Below are 16,908 nucleotides of genomic sequence, written 5' to 3'. Positions count from 1 at the left end.
CACCCCTAATTTGCGTATGCAAATTAAGATTCTGATTTGGTTCGGTATTTCCGGCTAATCTGTCGCGAAGGATTCGGGGGTTCGGCCGAATCCAAAATAGTGGATTCGGTGCATCCCTAATCCTTTCCATAATTCAGAACTTTCTAGATAACGGAATTCCAAATAACGGATCCCATACCAGTACTGTTATCTATATTGCAGTAATTTGCTAACTGAATCCTTTGTTCTTGTTACATCCTTTTCCCTTCCTGGCCCCACAATTTGGCTAGATATGGGCCACAACCTCTCCTCCCTTCCCCCCCTTCCCCCCCTTCCCCCTTTTTTCTCGCATGTGGACATCAGAAATTTACCAAGCCATTGTTCATTGCTGTCTACCCTATATATGTCGAAAAAGCACATAAAAAATGATTGCAAAGAAATGAATATACTGAACAGAAACATTTCTCTACACATAACACAACTTATGTACCCTGATGTAAGCTGCTTTGCATGAACTATGCCGAGATAAAAGACAGATTTCCATTCAAATGATGGTTGAATGCATTGTTTTCTTATGATACTGAATACTTTTGAGCTATTGTGGTGTAACTACCGTCGAAACCGCTGCTGGGCATCCAACAAGAGCACCCTTATGGGCTCAAAGACTTTATTTACTTACACAAGGGCTGAGTGGGAGTGTCTAAAAGGCATACAGAGCAGCATGTTTTTTACATACTGTACATTGCAGTTTTCTTTCAGGATTCCAGTGGTGTAGCATGTAAAGCAACTTGCAAACAGTTTGTGGAATGTGGAATGCAAATCTTATGTAAAATGTTATGTGTGTACTCTAAGAACTTAAGGTGGCCATACACTTTGAGGCTGGTGATATTGGGTTGATCAGATCACTATGATGGAAATACAGGTCGTCACATTTTCAAAGCTGCCCACTTGACTCCTGAAAGGTAGACCTGTCAGAGGGCTTCATATACAGGCTGCTAAATTACAAGTAAATCTGGAGCTTTTATTTGGCTGTGTAAAGCCACCTTAACTTTTCACCTTCTATTTATTTTCGCTATTATCCATTTCAACCCTGTAACTTTCTTCTTTTCTTCCTGCAGACCCAGATTAGCCCCAGGGAGGGTTGGCAGGTGTACAGCTCAGCCCAAGACTCTGATGGACGTTGTATCTGTACTGTGGTGGCACCAGAGCAAAATCTGTGCTCTAGAGATGCCAAAAGCAAACAGTTACGGCAGCTGCTGGAAAAGGTTAGTGAGCACCATTATTCATTCCCTTGTTATTATCTTTATCTCCCAGAATCAATGAAAAGTGTTTAGCATTTCAAGTGCATAGGGGGTTGCAGTTACATATCAGGGATGGAGCCTTGATACTATTGTTACCAACTGACATTTGATTGCTAATATGGACATTCCTTTTGAATGTGGAAGAGTGTCAGCAGATAAACTGAATATTCAGACTTCACATTACATGGCATCTTTGTGCATAACAGTAAACCTTAAATAACTTGTCCATCCTGTATTGGCCTATAAAGCCAATCTACAGACAGAACAACTAACAAAGAATATTGCCTAGGGCCAAGTCTACAGAATTGATGCCGGGGGAAAGAAAAGGTGCTGAGCATCAATAATCTAGTGAGCTTTCCATCAAAAGTAAATCAATATGAAGGGAATAGGTCGCTGCACCCACATATGCACCGAATGGGGTATATCAGGTCTGTAATGAGCAGAGAAGATTAAAATAATAATAACACCATCAAAGACACTGTGAAGTAAGTCTGCTGTAACTCTCATGCTACCAAAAACTTTCAAACACAATCAACAGCATTCATCCGTGGGAAGCTGAGTATTGTTTTAGAACTTTTTATTGCCATGTTTGAAATCATATTGAAAACAACAAAAAACATGAAAGGTGCCAAGTCCCAATGAACATTAGGACTGGGCACATTAAGCTCAACCAGTGTCTGAATAGCCCACCAAAATACCAGATCAGAAAAACTACTGGAGGGACCAGGTGCCAGAGGGCCCTCCTTCTCTCCCAAACAAAGAGGTATAATGGAGAGAATGCTAGATGAAATTATAGAGAAGTATGATAAAGAGACAAGACTAAGAGAATAAGGATAATGAGTGGAGAAGTATAAAAATAATGTGGAGTGTGAGCCTTTGGTCTAAAGTTGTCTGGTGGGCCCCTTGCATCCCAGTTCAACACTCACCTCAACTAAGCCCATTTATATCTAAATGAGTTGTGTGTGTTTTTTTCCCTATGCCCAAATATCTCTCATGGGTATTATATATCCCATGGGGCATCAAGGTTATTTAGGATGGCTGTTCATATTATTCCCACGTCTAGGAAGAAGGTCCCTCGCTATTAGTTTTGGAACCTCTGATGGTCAATATTACTAAATAATAAAAATAATAATAGCAGGAATGTTGCAGCAGATTCTCTGAACACAGTTTAATTAGCTATTAAATGTAGTATCGACAGAAGCTGTCAATATCAGGATGCACAGTCTGATGTTCTTTTTTTACCCTTTAAATATACAAAATAACTTACTAGCTGGGTGAGGAAGAGGTTTGAGCATTTATCAAACACTTTTTATTGTATAATATCTTTTTTTTCTCATTGTTTGTGCCTTAACATGCACTTTTCTTGCTGAACAATACATGCAAGCCCTGGGGCAGGTTATTGACTCTTTAGTCATGTTAGAACCAGCAGCCAAAAGAAGATCGTACCCAAGAGGGCTTCAAATAAAAGTCATTGATTACTGTAAGCCCCCTAGCCCTCTCACATTGCTTTGCTCCAGACAACATTTACAGCAGAGACAATGCTGTCTTTGCCTTGTGCAGCCTGTCTGAGTAAAAAAGATAAACAGCAAATCTAATGGAAGAAACAAAAGAACATGGCAAGAAGCTAGAACACTTCCGCTGCCAGAAGCCTGCCCACCAAATCACTTTTGTGCAGTCACTGATCTGTGTGGATAGTGATACATTATATAATAAATTAATTGTATGCAGTCCAGCTGGGCTCAGCTGTGGAGTGGAAAATAGGGTGAGTATGCAATGTGATTTCGCTGATGTAACAAATTAAACAGCAGGTGAGAAATATCCAAAGCTGAATAGAAATGGAAGAAATACTGGATAGATAGGATGCACCTGGATGACTAATAAATTGTCTCCATTCTGCACATTCATCTGCCATATTGGCACACAGAGAGGCACAAAGCCCAAAATCAAGCACAAAATCATTATATGTGTGTCATGTACAGATGTTCAGTTTTTCCCTATATATTTTGTAATCCATCTGTATAGCACCCAAAGATGACTGCCTAGCCAGTGTTTAGATTGCTGGTTTTGCCACAGAGGCAAATGGTTTGAGTGTGACTTCTTGCTAGGACATTGAGGAACGTGTGCTAAAGTATTCACCACTTTGACAGTTGTATGTGTAATACTAGTGTAAAAAACATAGACACCCAAAACTCATCATAATTACCAACATCTGTTTACATTCTCCAACATTCTCTGTATACCTTTCTTTGTAAATATAACCAGTTACTTAAGTAATTCATTTCCAATGCATTTCTGTGTGTACACTGCATAGTTTGGTAGGCATGTGTATTAAATCAGCAAGAAACCCCTCCATCCCTAAAGGATTTTATATTTATTTGAACTCTAAAGGGACAATGTGTAAGGGGTGACAAAAAGTTTGAAATGTTATTTGCGTGCAATGTATATTATTTAACAATAGAAGGTAGCTTTGTGGCTAATATTATAGTGTGTAAGTCACCGCCAGAGGAAGCCGGGTAAAAGGGACCTTCCTGGGAAGAATCTAGGAGACAGGAAGGGGCAAAATGGTATAAAAGGATAACAAGAATGGGCATGGCCTCTTTGTCAAATGGCAGCATCTAAAGAAACATGCTGGGAGCCTGAGGTGCCTGAAGAATCACACCAGGTTGTTTTACAGGTTAAGTCAGGACAGGGATAGCTGGTGTAATAGATAATCCTAGGAATGAAAGGCAGAGAAAATAGCTAGTTAGGGCAATCTGTGCCCCACCAAGGATTTCAAAGGGTTTAGTACTGGTTTAGTACTGGAGACTAAAGGTGGAAGTGGGTAAACAAACAGAAGTAAAGTCAAAGTGAGCAAATATTTGGGACTAACACTCATTTGTAAAGCGTACAATTTAAAGGTTTGGATAATAATTTATAATAACCGATTATGAACTATGGATATTAATGCTTCCCTGTTTAAATTATGTGGCCTGCCTAATGTTGATGCTTGTACAAAAGCTGAACAAAAGCTTGTGTGTGATGCAACTCCCAGCACCCTCACATTTTGTGATGACAATTAGCCAAACTTTTATTTCTGTGGACACAGTTCATCAGGTGCCTACAAGTGCCAGAACCTGCTAACCTTCAGGAACTTCAGTAACAATACTAGTGTTTGTGGGTCCCAGTTTAAAATTTGCACCGGGTATCTCCCCCCATGAACCACCTCAATCTTCCTTATGGCCCGGCTACTCCGATGTGCTGACAACCTTCCAGTAGGTCACATGGAGGTGTAGTAGCATTCCCCCCCCCCCGGGTATTTCTGCCAATGGGACTTCTGCCTAGTTTTTGTAACTTAGAAATCATTTACAGATTTGCATGAGTCTGCCTCAATAGAATGTACTGGCAAAAAACACAAGACCACAATCCAAGAATGTTAATACTAATAGCAAAGGGAGTTTTGACTGTCAGAGAAAATGGAAAGGTTAAATGTTGCATTTTTAACACATACTTAACACAGCTATGCTTGAGAGCAAAGTTCTTCGAGTTGGGAAAAAATTGAGTGACCTGTAGAAAGGACAACGGGACAGTAAGAAGAATGATACAAAGGGATTAAGAAATCATATAGTCAGTACTAGAGAAAAGAAAAGGTTAACAATTTTATACTGAAAACATAATAAAAAAAACGAGGAGGGTGAGTTGATACGTGTAGCTCAGTTTTGTGTGGAGAATGGGGAGGATGGGAATTAGTTCAAGGATATCTACCTTTCTTTCAAAGCAGATAACAGCCTTGAGGGAAATGTGAAAAGGTCAATAATTCTTTGGCTAGAAGATGGAAAAGAGTATTAAATATTGGGGGGAACCAATCGGAATTACAGTAGGATTGTCCATACTCCCCTATTGGGGGTCCCAATTCTCCTTTAATGTTCAGGCTCCCAGTTCTCAAACACATATCCTAGATATAAAATAACATGCATGCAGCATGAGTACTATCTTGAATTATCAGAATTGTCCAAAATAGCCGGATAATAAAGGTACTGAAGCATAGAATGTTTGTTTTTACACATACAACGATCCCAGTAAATCTACAACTTTTAATACAGGTCCAAAATATGTCCCAGTCCATCGAAGTGCTGAACCTCCGTACAGAGAGAGACTATCAGTATGTGCAGAAGATGGAAACCCAGATGAAGGTGGTTAGAGTCAAATTCCGTCAGATTGAAGACGATCGCAAGACCCTTCTAACTCGCCACTTTCAGGTAAAGCTCATTAGTTATTTTACATTTAATGAATACTGAAAAAAGACTAAAGAATGGAATTTTTTTTCTCTTTTAGAGATACCATCTAAAAAAGATATGCATAGATTCTACTGATATAAAGTAAATGGAGTAGAATTCTGGATTTGGGATTCACATATAAAGCACAGTAAATTGGGCCCCTGGAGTCTGTAAATATATCAGAATTCTTACATTTCTTGTATTATGGTCTTTGTTTACTGTCCCTAATGATCTGCACCCAATGTAACATGGACATTCTAAACCTAACTAACAATAGGTAACATATTGTTGCCGTTATACAGGTATGGGACCTGTTATCCAGAATTCTAGGACCTGGGGGTTTCCAAATAAGGGACCTTTCTGTAATTTGGATCTCCATACTTTGTCTACTAAAAAAAAACTTACATATTAAATAAACCCAATAGGATTGTTTTGCATCAAATAAGGATTAATTATTTATGAATTGTGATCAAGTACAAGGTGCTGTTTCATTACTACAAGGAAAAAGGAAATCATTTTTAAATATTTGAATTATTTGATAATGGAGTCTATAGGAGACCACCTTTCTGTAATTCAGAGCTTTCTAAATAATGGGTTTCTGGATAATGGATCTTATACAGAGATTTATCATTTGTTATACTTGCTTCACAGTATAACATACAGATTGAGAACAGATATGTGGCAAATAATGACCTATTTGTATTTGTTATTTAATTTGTAAAGCTGATTGATTTATGTACAGTTTTAATGGCTGTTGCACAGATGCAGCATAGAATATCGGACTCCACATCTCCACCACTATCATCTTCCTGTTTTTATTATATTATCTTGAATATGGAGCAAATATTAATGCAGACACCACTTCACTGTTCTTATTGTGACTCTTTTGTAATCCCCAGAAAACCAGAATACTTGTAGCTATCTGGTGACCTATATGTTTATTCCTGCAGGATCTGAAAGAGAAAATGGATGAACTGTTGCCACTGATCCCAGTTCTCGAGCAATATAAAACAGATGCTCAGCTTATCACCCAGTTTAAAGAAGAGATACGGAATTTAACTGGGATTTTGACCACCATCCAACAGGAGATTGGAGCATTTGACTACGAAGAGCTGCACCAGAGAGTTCTAGGACTGGAGACGAGGCTCAGAGACTGCATGAAAAAACTTAGTAAGACTATCACAATGATATGGAAGAAACATAGCAATATATATTTATTAATAATAGAAATTAACTGTAATAGGGGTCATTTTCTTAGACTGGAAGAATTACAAGAGTGTTGACAGGTGCAAGAGCGCACCCTTAGTGACCATTCAAAGACCACTTTTTTACTGGGTCTAGCTGTGCCTTTCCTATCGTGCAGAATTAAAAATCTAGTGCAAGGTGCAGTGACAATGTGCAGGTCAGCATTATCCTATCAGGGCCCCATTGTGATCTGCACCCTACTGTATGTCTGCTACTGCTCCTTACCTTTCTTGTCTGAATGATGCACAAGTTATGGGTCAGGGAGCAGGCAGTGCTGTATTTATCCGGGTTGTTGCTGATCTATGAGCTCTGAAACAGAATACAGATTGGGGCAGTTTTGCTAACATTGGAGATAAATATCTCCAGAGATGTTGTCCTTAGTAACCAGTCAGATAGTTGCTTTTGTTTTCTAACTTGTAGGTTTCAATCTAATTGCTGATTGGTTGCCATGGGCAACATCCTTGGAGATACTTTTCTCCATTTTTTAAAATAGGAAGGCAGTATGCAAAAAAATGCAAAATTGTGTTAAAGATTATCGAGCTGGTTACATGGCAGTCACCCTTTATATTATATGTGAACCTTATAGACAGAAATGGCTAAGTTATTCTTTTTAGAAATGGTCAAATTGGGCTGAAATGCTGCACGTTGTAATGGATTGTAAAACACACAGTCAGAAAGCAAGTCATGCTTAGCTGTGTGCAGAACTAACTAGTGCAAATGAATGATCAGAGCCCAGCTAGTAAGATCAAAAATGCAGATGTCCGTGAAGCCTTAATGAATTAGCATGCTAATTGTAGTATGATTATGGTTAGCTGTATGGATTGAAACTAGGGGTAACATTTATGAACATTTATGGTGCAAGGCAGTGTGTCCAGTATTTAAGTAGAATATAGAAATCCTATTCCTAATCTATCTTGTTACACTCCCTCCTTTAAAAAAATGCACATGCAGGACAGGCAGAGTTAAAAGCCTCGCAACTTCACATGATATCTCCACAGTCTCCTTCTTTATATGGAAATAAGTTATTAATAAAATGATCCTCAACATGAGGTTGCTGCAGAAATATGTGTTTGGCTCAACAGTGAGGCCCTTCCTAGGAAAGCCCCTCCCCATAACAGCGGGTTGGGAGAATGAGCACAGCTCTGAAATTAACCGATATCGTGAGCTTTTAAATTACATTTAAAATGTCAGATTTAATTATATCTAACTTCTCAGATCCCAAATTAGTTTCCTGTACGGGTTTAGAGAAGGTGACAATTCCAGTGAGAGATGATAATTTAAGTCATTGTTAACCCTTAGGCAACATTTTTGGATACATAAATTAAGCACTAAAGGGCCTGAAGGGATGAATAAAATATAGACATAGAAAAAAAATCATTATTAAGTGTTCAGAAAAATGTTCATTCTATAGCAGCAGCAAATGTGTTGTAGCTGAAATTCAGCCTGTAGCAACTTTTTCTGTGCTTGTGCTGGTATTGTATGTGGATTAGTACGGGTTTTATTGGCACTCTGATGCTTTGTTTGCTTCCTGTTGTTTTCTTACATTAAGGGGGTTATTTATTATGCTCCGAATATCCAAAATTCGAATAATTTATGGTATTTAGACTAAAAATTGCTAGATTCTTAGAAGTATATGTAATAACATGATGCAGTACGTACCCCATTGCAAGTACCCAAAGCAGTCAATCAAATATTTACAATCATTTTTATCTCCACTAGACAGATCAATGCTTTTTGCTGATGGGTCAGGTTTTGAAGGGGCCATACAAAGGATAAAAACTGAGTCAACAGCTTATTGGCCTGTGTGCCTGTATTGGCCTGTTTGTTCCATATCTGGTGAAAAATTGAGCAGGTTTGACATTCCGTTTTTGGGCAAGGACTATATGTGGTCCTCTCCTGATAGCCTCTATTGGCACCCATTATAATCTGCCACCCAGCTCAAGGTGGACATTTTTGGGAAAGATACACTCTTTTGGTGTATGTCAAGCTTAAAGTGAACCTGTCACCCAGACATAATTCTTTTTTTTTTTATTAAAGTGTTCATAGCTGTTGTAAACTTAATTAAACATCTCAGCTGTCAATCAAATATTGTCTGCCCCTCCTCTATGCCTTAGGCATTGAGGCGGGGCAGACAATTACTTTCACTTTCCATTCAGCTCTTCCTAGATGTCACTGCTCTCCCCACATTCGCCGGTTCTATTAACCATTTAATTATGTAGACAAGGCATGGGAATGGACATTAGGTCCCCCATTCTGGTGCACAAACAGGATTGTGAGATGATACAAGGCTTGCCTTAATAACTGTGTGCACAAAATGGCTGCTGACTGCTTGCTATAATTATGAATTCCCAGACTGAAGAAAACAAGATTCGAATAATTTAAACAGTGTAATTAAAGTTCATTTTGCTTGACTACTGTGATAAAATAGGATTTTGAATAATTTTTTTCGGTTACGGCTCCCCTTTAAGGAAAATGTAAACCCTTAAAACAAATGAATGTAAAGTATTGAAAACCTTAAAACAAATTAATGTAAAATGGCCCAGAGCGCTTTTACCATTTTTATTTATTTATTTATATTCTAGTGTTTAAGATATTTTCAGATTTTAAATAAATAGTACGGTGTGCTTTTGTGTCAAATGTATTATATTAGAAGCTTAAAAACTGCTAGTGTATTGAAAAGTATAAAAAAGTATAAAAAGTATAAAAAAAATAATGTAGAAAGCAAAAGTGTGGGGCAATTAAAAGTAATTTGTTTTGATGGTTTACATTTTGCACATTACTCCCCCACTGGCCTGTGCTAGTGGAAAACAGGAACACTCAGATTAACTGCATAGTCATTAGGTTGAAAACCATGCTTCCATCCATAGATAAGCAAAAAGATTTTCCAGAGGATGAATAACCAACCAAATAATAGTGGAACCAAATAATTTATCTGTACAGATATTGGATCCATTATCCAGAAAACTCAGCATTACGGGTAGGCCATCTTTCGTAGACTCCATTTTAATCAAATAATTCAAATTCTTAAAAACGATTCCCTTGTTCTCTGTAATAAAAATACAGTACCTTGTACTTGATCCAAATTAAGATATAATTACTTATTGAAGGCAAAACAATAAGGTCCTGTTGAGGTTGAATGATTAAATTGTTTTGTTTAACCTCGACTAAACTCACATTTTAAAAAAAAAAACACAAAGTATACCTATTCATTGAAAGATACAAATATAAAAAGTATGAACAAATAAGAATGCGGTATGAATCCCAAGAATCTGAAAACCAAGAAATTCTTGTTTTGTAAGCATTTTCATGCGATTACATACAAAAAAAAAACAAAAAAATCTCTAAAAGTTCAAAGCAAAGAAAGATTTTTCGCAGTGACTTCAACATGGCCTCACCAGTTTTAGATGGTGGTGGTTCTTGACATATTTATCAAGGGTCGAATTTCAAATTTCAAAAACTTCGAAATTCAAAGTAAAAAAGACCAACTGAAATGAAGTCAAAGTTTTTTTTGACCAAATAGGTCAGTTTTCGATTGAATAGGTCCATATTCGGCCGAATGCAAATCATACAAATCGAAGTAATAGCAAATTCAATTGAATTCGAATCAAAGTATTTCCTAATTGTTCACCGATTGACTCCAAGTAGATTCTAGGAGGTCCCTGATACGCATAAACAACAATTCGGCAGGTTTTAGATGGCAAATGGTCGCAGTCGAATTTTTAAAGAGAAAGTACATGATAAATTTCAATATTCGAATTTTCTAATTTTTTTCGAATTCAAATCGAATTTAGACTATTCTCTAGTCTAAGTACACAAAAAAATTGTTTGAAATTCGAATTTTTTTTAATTGAAAATTCACTTCGAGCTTTGATAAATCTGCCCCTTAATGAATAATGATTTTTTTTTTGGTGGTTTAGAGTATTTATTCTAATACACAATCTTTAGCGCTAAAAAGTTCTATTTAGGGAAACAGAATGATATGAATGTTTTATATACTGTATGGAGATCAAAACTACGAAAAGAATACTAATACAGAAAACCCCAGGTCCCAAGCATTCTGGATATCAGGTCCCATACCTGTAGTCTTAAAACTGAGCAAGTACTCTTCTAGAGCTTGTTTGGGTAAAACAAATAATCTATGTTTTTTTAGAGACTGACAATTATATGTTGGTGTCACATTGTTAATAGGTAGCAGGAAGGTGAAGTAAAGCCATTAATAAATCTTTGAGATTAATTGGTGCATGGACTCCCAGACACATTTAGTATATTCTTTGGCTGACACCACTCTCTCGGGTCACATAAATACTATTTTAAGGTGAACAGTAGTTTTCACATAATAGTTGTCTGAATTAACCATCGTGATGAAACTGTTCCCCCTTCAATAGTCATTTAAACTGATGTTTTTCCTCTGAGTGTGCTGATATTTTTCATCTGTTGTAAACAGTAGGGAGAGAAAGCCACAGCCGCTGTCATTTTTATCTGTAGGTTGAACAAGTCCAATTAAATTAGGTCCATCTACCTTGCCTAATGAAGAGCTGCTATTTACTCATTAAATTCTTGTGTTGATTTGTTTAACTTGCATGTGTGCTCGGGGAGGAATGTTTGGAGGCCTCTAGAATAAATCAAAAGCACAGCTGAGGACATTAACATCATTTCATACTAATTATTTTCTGGCACCAAAATAAAATGATTTAATGTCGGCAAGATATCTTAAAGCCACAGACAATATTAATAAGACTTACAATTATAATAAATGGCAAAATTAAAGGAAAGCAATAAACGACGGATTTATATTGAGAGACAATATGACATTTACCATCTGTCCCAGTTTTAAAGCAAGGATCCTGGGTATGTCTCCTCATTTCATGTTGAAATTCATATTATAGGTTGAAAAGTCATTTTACATTTGATAAAAGACTTCCATTTATTATATTATTGTCTGTTAAATACACCCGCCCCCCTGCCTGCGCCTCTTGCTGTAACATAAACGGTATGGGATGGATGGCTTCCTGAGGAGTTATCCATACACTCAACTTGTTCATAATGATGTATTATAATTTTGAGAGGTACAGTGATATTGAGGCACCGGTGCCCTATCTTTGCATTTAATGAGTTACTGCAAAGATACAACTGTCTGGGAAATGCAACTCAGTGACATTTTCTAATGCCATGAGAGACAGATGTGTAGGCTGGACAATAACAATGAGTGGACACATGCTATAGGGTCTATTTATCATGCTGTGTAAAAAACAGAGTGAAGCTTAACCAGTGATGTTACTCATAGCAACCAATCTGACCTTTTGCTTTTGTTTTCTAAAGGTGGTCATAGATGCACCAATAATATCGTACAAAACAAATTTTCGTACGATATTTGGTGCGTGTATGGTGGAAGACAAGCCTACCAATAGCAAAATACTTGGATATGGTTCGACTCATTAATTGGCTGGCCGGGAAATTTAGATTAAGCTCCTTTGCAGGTACCTGAACATCAGCCATTGTTAGTGCTGAATCGTCAGGTGCAATAGAATTCTATTGTTTCTACCTGTATATCTGATGATTCAGCTCTATACGTGTGTATTGAAACTAACGATCTTTTCTGGGGAGATATTGCTGCACTTTTTTACACCGCATGATAAATAGACCTCTAAGGGGCAGATTTATCAAGGGTCGAATTTCGAAGATAAAAAACTTCGAAATTCGACGATCGAATTGCCCAAATTCGATAGTTGAAGTTTTCTTTTATACGTTTTTGGTCGTTTTCGGTCAAAGTAAAATTCGAATGATTCGAACGATTTAATAGACCGATCGAACGATTTTCCAAAAAAAAACTTTGACTTTTTAAAACTTAGCCAAATTTTGGCTCTAGGTTCTAGGAGGTCCCCATAGGCTAACATAGCAATTTGGCAGATTTAAAGTAGCAAAGTGGCGAAGTGTCGAAGTCGGTTTTTTAAAGAGACAGTACTTAGATTTTCGAATGGTCGAATATTCAAAGTATTTTCAATTTGAATTGAAGTTGAATTTGGCCTATTCGATAGTCGAAGAACCCAAAGAATACTTTGAAATTCAAAGTTTTTTAATTCAAAAATTCACTTCGACCCTTAGTAGTAGTGCTCCTAAGTGTCCTATTTGACAATTTACCAGCACGTCATCCTTGAATGACAATATTTATTGCACACACATGCACATCAAGAGGTTCCTGCAGGCACGTTTCAGGGGCTGCCCCAATGCCGCCCCTCCTCCTGCATCGCTAGTGCAGTGAGCGCTATTGCACTCGCTGCGCTAGAAGAGCCGAATTTCCATTTTAAAAAACGGAAATTTGGCTCTTAAAGTTACCAGAGGCGGCTTTCTGCCGCCCCTGGTAACTGGCCGCTCCGTGCCGCCTGAGGCAAGATTCTCACCTTGCCTCATGGCCGGAGGGGCCCTGGGTTCCTGAGATGCCGACAATAGTCATCAGCACTACAGTATGAGATATACGTAACATCTACTAAAAAATAATTAAAATACTAAATGTGGTTATGGTCACCACAAGATAAACTATGCTAAAATTCTGTGTAATTCTAAATCACTGCTCTCTGTTATGTACCAAATTTTAAAAAGTCAGTTGTACGGTTTAGCTTTTGGTTGGAGAAGAATATACAAATTTGTATCATCTAGGCATTTCTGTTTATTAAGGGGGAATGATAATATATTTCATAAAAACATTTTTAAAAAACGTAAACAAAGTAAAATCACATTCTATCCATCAAATTTTGAATTGATCTCAAAAACTCAAATCAACTTTCACATGAACACTCCAGATTTTAGATGCTGAATTTTTCTATTCTAGTTTTTAAGTTTTAGTACACGTAATTAATTGACAAAATTCAAGAAACTCAAATTTGAATGTGATTTTTGCAGCAAAAAAAAGACTTGAACTGCGGTAAAAAGTTGAATTTGAATTTTGATAAATCTGCCCCAATGGCTGCTCTTGTAATGCTCTCTCACCCCCTTCTTCCCCATCATGGTATCCAACTGATCCAGTTGCAGTATGATTTGGTATTTTATGGTAAGTGGTAGAATTCTTAGGTCTCTAAGTAAAGACTCACCAATTTAGAGAAGGGGTCCAGGTGCACTGCCATGAACCTTCAGTTGAGGGAGCAGATAACCGTATAGAAAAGATGAGCAGACACTATGATTAAGTATCCTATTGATATGAAACATGTAAGGCTGTATCCTAGTGCACTGCAATAAAAATACTTTTTTAACTGACAGGTCTGCCTGGAAGATTGATCTTTGGAAGTGCCTGCTCGTCTTTTCTATTCCATTTTATATCAATCATGTAGAAACTGGATTAGTCTGAATTCAAGATTGCATACCATACTTTTTGTATTTATACATTTTGATGTTAATTATTCTGTACTGACTATGCTTAAGTTCTTGATGGTGACGGTGTAAAGTAAATTACTTAACTTATTGAGGCAATTTATGTGACAGTTCCAGAAATGTCTCCAAAGTAGACTTCTGCCCTTGGCATGTAGTGCCCTGTTCTTCATCCTCTCTAACCAGCTCTCTGTTGCTTCTGCTTTCAGCTTGTGGTAAATTAATGAAAATTACCGGACCAGTAACTGTGAAGGCCTCTGGACCAAGGTTTGGTGCCTGGATGACTGATCCAATTGCATCTGAGAAAAACAATCGAGTATGTACTGGAAAACAAAAGTACCATTTTGTTTTGCTTGTCTTCATTAATTCCAGTTTTTAGCTGGTGTGTATATAGCCCCACTTCTTTTTGTCAGTGTATATACTATTCTCTAACATAAAGGGAAAATAATAAAGGAAAAACAATAGGAAAATCTAAAATTAAGCTGGACTAATGTTATCTTTAATTAACAGTGTTGTTAGTTAATGCATTGCTTCGATCTTTACATGTAATAGATAAGTAGAAGTTTCTTACTCAGAGACTGATAATTCTCCTCCTCTTCAATTGCCTTAAGCAGCAATGTTCAACATTTTTCATGCTATGGGCCATTTATCTGCTTTTTATAATGATTAACAATGATATCATACAAGATGTAGAGATCAGACAAATCTCCTAAACGGCCGCATCTGGCTCAAGAGCCTCCAATAACATGCCAATCGAATTGTGAATAAAATTTATTAGAGTTTTAAAAAATTCACATTACTCTAAAATAGATCTTTGATAAATAACCCCCTGAAATTGTTTTCTTTTATATGTACATGCTAATGTATATTCATTTAATTAATAGTGAATAATCATATTCTGCTCAGTCGCAAAGGAAGGTCATTGAAATTCATTTTAGCAGAGTTATATACTTTTACACTATACTTTTATACTTTTTATATTTACTGGATGCCATTTGCCCTGTGTTTTTAGGTCTGGTACATGGATGGATTCACATCCAGGACTGTGCGGGAATATAAGTCAATGGCAGACTTTGTCACAGGGGCTGAGTCTAGGACTTACAACCTTCCATATAAGTGGGCTGGCACTAGCCATCTGGTATACAATGGATCCCTCTTCTTCAATAAGTTCCAAAGCAATATTGTTATCAAGTACAGCTTTGCAACAGGAAGAATTCTCAATCAGCGTAGCTTGGACAATGCTGGCTTCAACAATGTCTATCCTTACACATGGGGTGGTCACTCTGACATAGATCTGATGGCTGATGAATTTGGAGTTTGGGCAGTATATGCCACTAATCAGAATGCTGGAAACATTGTCATTAGTCAACTGCGACAGGATACACTGGAGGTTGTAAAGAGCTGGAGTACAGGATACCCCAAGAGAAGTGCTGGAGAGTCCTTTATGATCTGCGGTACCTTGTATGTCACTAATTCCCACCTTACTGGTGCCAAGGTATTTTATTCATATTCCACCAAGACCTCCACCTATGAGTACACAGACATTCCCTTCCACAACCAATATTTTCACATATCTATGCTGGATTACAACTCACGGGATCGTGCCCTTTATGCCTGGAACAATGGACACCAGGTACTCTTCAATGTCACTCTGTTTCACATCATCAAGACAGATAATGATGCATGATGTGGAACACAAGCCCTTCTCCGGCTGGAACTCTTGCTTGCCTCTGAACAGTTTGTTCATTCTCTCTCCATTTTCCTTCTGTCTCAGTATACTACATTCATTTCATTTATTCTTTAGATGTTCACAGCATAAATTCCCCTGAGGATTTCATAGCTGTGTACTGTACCATACAAGATAACGGTTTAATAGAGCAGGGCATATTTTCCACCTCCAGCCATCAGTTAGCACTGTCTGTGCTACAGACATGTAGTATTACACCAAGCAGAGCTAGGGATAGAGAAGAAGGGGCCTAGGGCAAAGCAGAAAGGCCAAGAGGCCCAGTTTCTGAAATTAACTACATAAATCAGAAGTGCCCAACTTTGTTGGACTACTACTACTACGATCTTTGGTATAACTGCAGTATAGACACCCAAGATAATATATATTGCACATTGTAATAATAAATATGTTAAGTACCTGCCACAAAAGTTTACAGAAATATGGGAAACTGCACAGACTATTTCTTGCTTAATCCCAGTGTAGACCTGAGGGGGGGGGGATTTAAGAGCTTGGCACCCCCTTTCCAGATATTTTAGATAAAACACATAAATACACATAAATAATCACAATAAAGTGCTGTCACAGAAAAATGTGTCAATGCATTTTATTTACACAGCTTTTTAAATAAGTCCTGTAGAGTCTATCATTTGTACAAACAGCTCCTAATACAGAGCGGCAGTAAAAAATGACTAGGATTCTAGCTTTTGGCTCTGCACAGAAAGTACATGATGGGCGATTCTGTTCATAAATAAAATGACGATTTCCCGCTGGAAGGGTGTGTATTCCACGGAGTACATTTAATTAACCTTGCTTTAGGGCTTTCTTTGATTTACATCTGACAGAGACAAGAAAGAACAGTACCCCAGTGACTGTATAGGCAGCGTCTGACTGGCCCACCAGGATACCAGGAAAACTCCCGGTGGGCCAAGATGTCAGTGGGCCCTCATACTGCTAAACTTTTGGCCTATTTCATGGCCTTTCCCTATTCTATGAGAACAAAGAGGCTAAATAGATGTAATAATAGATTATAGTATGTAAAGAAAAT

At 37.5% G+C, this 16,908-nt stretch overlaps 1 protein-coding gene across 3 annotated transcripts in view; it reads left to right on the top strand.

Moving 5' to 3' along the window:
• The window catches only part of olfm3.L (olfactomedin 3 L homeolog), an 85,299-nt gene extending 68,663 nt beyond the window's left edge, over positions 1–16,636 (top strand). For 2 of the 3 annotated variants that reach the window (XM_041589357.1, XM_041589358.1), the window contains exons 2-6: positions 1,098–1,244; positions 5,360–5,515; positions 6,484–6,703; positions 14,347–14,453; positions 15,150–16,636. In XM_041589357.1, the coding sequence (XP_041445291.1) occupies positions 1,098–1,244; positions 5,360–5,515; positions 6,484–6,703; positions 14,347–14,453; positions 15,150–15,824 (1,305 nt within the window). In that variant the 3' untranslated portion in view covers positions 15,825–16,636. 3 annotated transcript variants of the gene reach the window in all.
• Positions 16,637–16,908: the final 272 nt, after the last annotated feature.

Source organism: Xenopus laevis, chromosome 4L (assembly GCF_017654675.1).
Source record: "Xenopus laevis strain J_2021 chromosome 4L, Xenopus_laevis_v10.1, whole genome shotgun sequence".
Lineage (NCBI taxonomy): Eukaryota > Metazoa > Chordata > Amphibia > Anura > Pipidae > Xenopus > Xenopus laevis.
Note: the sequence above shows the minus strand (reverse complement) of the source record. Positions and strands in the feature narration are given on the sequence as shown.